The 6,920-nt window shown below is 32.6% G+C and overlaps 1 protein-coding gene across 1 annotated transcript; it reads right to left on the minus strand.

Annotated features, from left to right (window-relative positions):
* Window positions 1-436: 436 nt before the first annotated feature.
* Window positions 437-3,066, minus strand: LOC116350016. The gene is made up of 3 exons (XM_031781725.1): window positions 2,886-3,066; window positions 2,387-2,800; window positions 437-579 (listed from the first exon to the last, which is right to left on the minus strand). Exons 1-3 carry the CDS (start codon window positions 3,064-3,066, stop codon window positions 437-439), a joined length of 738 nt encoding a protein of 245 aa, XP_031637585.1.
* Window positions 3,067-6,920: the final 3,854 nt, after the last annotated feature.

Genomic DNA, 6,920 nt, shown 5'->3' on the forward strand with positions numbered 1-6,920 from the left:
TTTTTTTGGCAGAAAATTAAGTTTCTCAAAGTTTCACGACGATCGAATTAAAAATAAAAAATTTCAATATGACAAATTATCGACAAACATAATTTTTTTCCTGATTCAGTTTTGTCCATGGCATATATCTGGTGTCCATGGACACACTGTTGTCCACGGGCAGATTCAGTTTTGTTCATGTCATATATCTGGTGTTTTATCTGTCCATGGGCATTTCCACTGCCCATGGTCCAACTTTGGTGAGATATACCCATGGACATGTGTCCATGGCTATTTATGACAAAAGTATTATGACAAAAGTGTTATGACAAAAACCACTAACCCTAATTATCAAGTTTCCTGTGTTTATTTTGTAAAATATTGCTTAGTATATAATGACTTAACTTTAGTTGATATCTCTGCTTCCTCTTGTTTGGTTTGATTGATTTTGTTTGATTTATTTGATGTCCTTCATCGGTCTTTGTTGTTGTGTTTCTGGTTGTTGTGGCTGCTGCATGAATTGAACTTGTGGTACTTGATGCTGTGTATAGTGTACCATTGGCAATACTGGTTCTCGTTTTGTGCATCTGGCCACTATTTCTTTCGATATATAGATGAGTGTCACAGAAATTATCACGAAAATTATCAATGGCAAACAGAGTATCATGATTTGCTGCTGCTCAGCATATAGCTGAGAGCTGAGAAATGCTGAACTCGTGCGGCTAACGCATACGAAACGGATGCACGATACATATTCCCCTTTCGCTTCGTATGTGCTGCCGTTGACGCTTTTGCCGGTACAACTGTAACGCAATCAAAATGGACGTAACTTAAGATGTGTGGAGTACTTCAAAATCAATGACAAGAACTTCAAAATCAATCCATCAGTACCAATCAACCAAATGTGCAAAATTTCAAATAAGGTCCACGAACTATTTTCAACGCAATCAAAACGATCAACTTTCAAAACTCGACTTTTAGCCTTAAGCGATGACCATTTTTCTAACTTGTCATTGGTGTCTAACTATAACACTGTTTCCTTTAACGATCTAATGTGATACATTGTGATTTTTGTAAAGATATAAATTATTTATTTATCCAATTATTTATTTAATTATTTATTTATTAATTATTTTCTGACTCATTGTAACCGCGTGCAATTTGAAAATGTTTAGTATTTATACGTGTTTTTTGCTGTTTGACGGTAATTTGAACAGTTTACTATTAACTATTTAGCTATTACTGTAAGAAGTAGCTAATTAGTTATTAGAAATCTTTATTAAAAGATGTGGTTTTTAACGGTGATCAGATGTATACCAAATGTGTATCATTGATTCATACCTTTTTCCCACCAAACAAATGTATAAAAATTATGTAAAAACTCAAAAGATTCAGCCAGTTCTGGCGGTGAATAAATATTATTATTATTATTATTATTATTATTATAATTCAAAAGTGCTCAATGATTGTAGTTCCACTGACGATAATCTGATCATTTTTATTTTATTTGTTCTTTAAATTTATAGCCACTTTATAATGCACGATTATACAAAAAATAATTAATAAAAAAAATAGTGTTCATTTTTAACTCATAATAGTTATTTGACTGTCACTGTCACGTACCTACGGCATCAATGTTAGTTGAAAATTTGTCACACAGCGCCTACTATCGGATTGCAGATGTAACATTTGTGTGACTCCTGAAACGTATTGATATACCCAAGTAGGAGCGACGTACTTAAGCCACTTTCGAAAGTGTATTTTAGCTAGACTTAATAAATGTTATTATTGTTGTATAGTAATAGAATATTAATGAGATTTTCGTGTGTTTAGAATAAACACTATTGAATTTATTGGAAAACTAATAAAAACTAAACAAATTATTTTGATTATTGTTGTTACAATTTAAAAAAATGCAATCAATGACTTTGGGATTCAAGAGTCAGATATCTTTAAAAAAATACGCATTAATTTGACACATTGTGCAATTTGACACTGTTTTTGTTTGACTTCTAAAAATGTAAAAATTGAAACGAAATATGAATTCATATATTTTCCTATTACATATTTTTATTTTATTGACCGGCAAAATGAACACGTTTTGACAACTTATAACGAAGGTAATCTTTTTTTGCCTCTTCGTTGTATAAATTACTGACGTACTGCGATTTAACTTTCATATAAGATTCCACAATCTTGCGAATAAATGCCTCCTTATGAGTCATTTGGTGAGGTTCGTGACATTTATGATCTGCAAATTCCGAACATGGAAATAGTGTGTTTGTTTTCAAATTTATTAAAATGGTTTTTAAAATCGTAGCATATGCATTTAATTGGCCAGCTTTGTCGCCCACGAGTTCTATAATTTTGTTAATTTTGTTGCAAACCTTAACAATATTAAATTTGCCTTGAGATGGTAAAACATACATGCCATGTTTCTGTTGCATATCGACAAATGAGTCGTTAATTACTTCATCTTCTACAAATACATCAATACACTTTTGACATTCTTTCTTGCAGCAACGCTTTGTATATTTGACGATGTCCAGTTCGATATCACTGGCTAGAAGAGCATTGTAGTGCTGGTCATACTTCGAAAGTTCTTCTCGTAATGTTTCATCGTATTCAAATTCAATCTCCACATCCTTAATTCCTCTTATGTCAATAAAAGTAGCAGTTGCCTTCTTTCGTGATGATGTTGTCAATACTTGTGTATCGTTATTTATGACATTTGAATGTTTTGAAGTCATAATTTCGCTACAGATAAGTAGCTTTCTGAAAGCACCTGAAAACTGAATCGGTGTCGGATTGTCATTGCAACCTAAAAATCGAAATAAAAAACTTATTTTACTACTAAAAAGTTAAAAAAATGCAGGAAGTTAAAATATGGGTTCTTTTCAACATACCGTTCAAACGACGGATTGTACCTAAATATGTTTCCAAGTGATCTTGGGAGAATTTAAATGTATATAACTCATCATATGCGCCATTTTCTACATAATCCATGAAGAGACCTTCAAATGCCAGTATATTGTTGTAGAAGCCGAAGAAAGCGGTGCGCAATTTTGTAGCAAAAACGGACTTCATTACTTTAGTTTTGTCTTTTTTCAATTGTTGAATCATGATATTCTTTGAATATAATTTGGCATAGTTAAAAAATGCAAAACCTGGTTTTTTGTTGATGGGGATAGAGACCTTTTAAATTGTTGATCATATTGACCATTTGGCATACTATTCATAATATCGAAAAGACTGTTAATCAGGCGAATATACTCAACAGTGGCTTCACATAACCGGGGATTGCATTGGCATATTTATATGAAAACGTCAGTGGAATCTTAATTGCGAACGCCATCTTTGTTTACATGTATATAGCTGTTTCTTTGCTGAAAATTTCACTTCAATTTACTACAATGTTTATTTAGAAATATACAAATATTTTAAATATTTGTGATGAAATGTACATTTTGGATGTATATGCAAATATTCATTTTAATTCTTCTTGAAAAAGAGCATGTTACACAAAACAGGTACGACAATTTTCAAATTTGCAAAATGTAAACAAGAAAATGACAGCTATTATTCGGTCCAACATTGAACTGATAGAACCGCTTGTTAATGTCATATATACTTTATACAGATGGGAAACAAGAGATGGCGTTGTCATAGAATTCGGACTAAAAATATCAGTCGTAATACCGGGTTTGCTTCACATCCTTCAAACCCCTTTTCTCCGTCATTTTTCAATTGTTCAAGTGAATTTGCAACACTATTGCTCATAGTTTCTGTCGCGATTCGAACATTCATGATTCTATTTTTAAATTTCATGTGGATTTGTCTCAATTTATTGACAAAATTGACAACACTTCTGCTCTGCAATTGATACAGTTTCGACACAAAATCCCAGCTTATGTGTTTTCCATCATGATAAAGATCGTTCAAAGCAAAACAATTTCGAGCCAATTTTAACATATGGCATGCATCCCAAATGGTGTAGATCTTTCTACTTTCATCATCGGGGTAAAAAAAATATGGCTTTTCAACATCAAAATCCGCTCGTAGTAATCTAGCGCATCCAATATTACCACCATGCCCATCTCCAACAAGAGTCATAACTTTTGCTTCTGTTGCATTGATCCTTTTTATCACTTCATATGTTAGATTTGCTCGATCTTCGGAACATAAACCATTCAATAAGAAGTACGATAAGGGCAATTCAAAGTTGTCACCAACAGCCATAAAAACCAGAACCTGTTTTCCTAAAGGTACATAGGTTCCAGAGACAATAGCCTTCTTTTTTTTTGAATTCGTATATGTTGCAAATCCGATGAATCTTTTGTTAACGTTGTCCCATTGCAATTTTTGGTTAATTGCCATCTCATCCGAAACTAAACTTACAAATAAATGCTTTTCTTGTTCATGATATTCTTCCACTTTTTTCGTAACACATCATAATTTTGTGGATTAAATCCTGGTGAACCGTCAACGCTTGAGCACCATTCTATGAGGGTTTCTGCTCTTGGCTAGGGGAATTTCTCGTGTTCCAAAACCCGTAAATACTGCGGTTTTCAGTCAATTTACACAACTTACTGCAGTTGCAGCCGATTCAGGCGAATTCTTACAGATTTTCTGTTCATATTGACAGTTCTAACGTCTGTTCTATCATTAGCTACACAAATCCATAGGAAATTTCAGGGGAATTTAAAATTTGATAATTAAATGTTTTTATTACTTATTTAATGAAAATTAATTTTCTTTTCAATTTTGAGCAATTTTCTCTCGAAAACAATCGAAATTATTAAAATAATAATAAATTAAAAAATGATGTGGATAACATAACCTCACTTTCTGACATAACCTCACTTTCTGACGGAGTCCACGTGGACACACTAATTGTTAACATAATAAAGTGAGGTTATGATAACCATATTATTTTTTAATTCATTATCTTTTTAATATTTTCGATTGTTTTCGACAGAAAATTGCTCAAAATTGAAAAGAAAATAAATTTTCATTAAATAAATATTAAAAACATTTACTGTTTAACCATAAAAATATAAATATTGTATATGTATATGTTTAAATAAAATTTTGACAGATATGCAGCCAATTTACACAGTTTACCACGGATTAGCACGAATTACAACAGATTCATTTAGTTTAAGCAAAACTGCACGAATTCGATACATTTTGTTAGTGAGAAATTCCCCTAGGCTCTTGGCAAATTGTTGTTAAAAAAATTTCCGTATGTAATATGCGGCAGGTGAATGATAGCGCACTTCTAAAGAAAATGACCTAACAGCTTCGGAATAACTTTTTGAATGTTTTCCCAATAACAAGAAGCGTACTACTTCTTTTGCATTCTAAAATGATGCCGAATAAAATTTATCATATAAAAAATACGGATCCCTGTACAGAAATAAAATATTTCTTACTTCACTGAGCTTGCTTTCATTTTAAAAAAATCATGAACATAACAGAAGTACAGCGGATAAAATAAATCGAAATACGAGCGTACATAGTGCTTCATATAGAATGCTTCTTTCACATAGACACGCGTCTTCCATGCGTCGAGTGTATCGCACTAGCACTGCTAGCCAGCAAATGCTGGCTAGCACATTACTCTAAGTAAGTAAGTAATCTCTTCAAACCTTCGGTATGTTATTTTTGTGTGAAAGAAATAACCTGTGTAAGGTTTCAGCTCATTACGATATCATACAGGCATGGCTTCCATTAGGGTGGTCCCGAATATACACAAATTCGAATCTTGATCGCAGCACACTCTATATATGTTAGACTTGGTCCCACAAACATATGTGCAAAGTTTCAGCACTCTATTGTACCGGCAACACGTGCCTCAAACGCTTTGAAGATTTTCTGTCGACACAGATCGTCACACATTTCGAACAAATTTTTCTCGACAAAACTATATGATAAAAATGTGTATTGGGGGGTTTTTTGGCACGAGAAAACCGAATCTGGCATTAGTTTTGCGATACAAATAAGCTTTAACACACTTTTCATACAAAAACCTGAAAAAATCACTAAAAATGTGGATTTTGTATGGGAGCTATACCTGTATGATATCGTAATGAGCTGAGACTTTGCACAAGCTATTTTTTTCACAAAAAATAACATTCTGAAAGATTCACGGAATTTCAATGCAAATTTGGGGTACCTCCCTTACAAACATTTCATTTTTGAGCCAAAAATCAAATTTTTTGTATGGGGAGTACTCCAATTTTTAATTGAAATTTCTTCAAAGTTACTGAGATCATGTATTTTGGTAAGAAAATGAGATTCACACGTTTTCACGGTGAATAAGTAGCAACAAACATTGATTCATTGCATTTTCTTCTAGGGGGTAGACACATGTATTTGTAATCTCCGAATAGTGATGTAATCGCCGAAATTGAAATATTCTTCGTTTTTCAAAAGTACATACGCAATGTACATTGTACAATGTACATAGGCCGGATCGATTCATGAAATGTTGAAAATTCAAAATGCGACATCTTGGTATCGATTTGTCTTGTCAAAACAAGCACTTTTTGTTCTGGGACTATCCTGGAAAATGCGCTCCTGTTTACCGCGAGCTGAATTCCCAAATGATGATTTTTTAGAAAATATTGACTCGAATCGACAAAAAAATGGATTTAAATTGACTGCAAACGCTTTCTTTTGGTATTTATTGGTCCGAAAAAGAAAAACGAAACAGGCGTTATTTTTGCGATTTAATGTCATTTGATGTTATTTGGGGTGTCAAAAGTGATTTTTTTTGTTAAAAATGACCATACTTTGGAACAAAATTGAATTTTTGACACATAAAATGACTCCAAAACGCAAAAATAAGGACATTTTTGGAATCAGCGTGCAAAAATACATTAAAAATGAGTTTTTTGAAAATTCAGTGTGTGAATTTTTCGGAATTTTTATTGGGC

This window comes from Contarinia nasturtii, unplaced genomic scaffold (genome assembly GCF_009176525.2).
Source record: "Contarinia nasturtii isolate CC-2019 unplaced genomic scaffold, AAFC_CNas_1.1 Cnas_scaffold_3297, whole genome shotgun sequence".
NCBI classification, from domain to species: Eukaryota; Metazoa; Arthropoda; class Insecta; order Diptera; family Cecidomyiidae; genus Contarinia; species Contarinia nasturtii.

Excerpts from the sequence above, each read along its gene's own strand:
- LOC116350016 (XM_031781725.1), bottom strand. The coding sequence starts at position 3,066 with ATGAAGTCCGTTTTTGCTACAAAATTGCGCACCGCTTTCTTCGGCTTC. Across the intron at positions 2,801-2,885 it reads TACAATCCGTCGTTTGAACG|GTTGCAATGACAATCCGACA; the intron begins GTATGTTGAAAA and ends TTCGATTTTTAG. Across the intron at positions 580-2,386 it reads GTATGTTTTACCATCTCAAG|AAATAGTGGCCAGATGCACA; the intron begins GCAAATTTAATA and ends ATATATCGAAAG.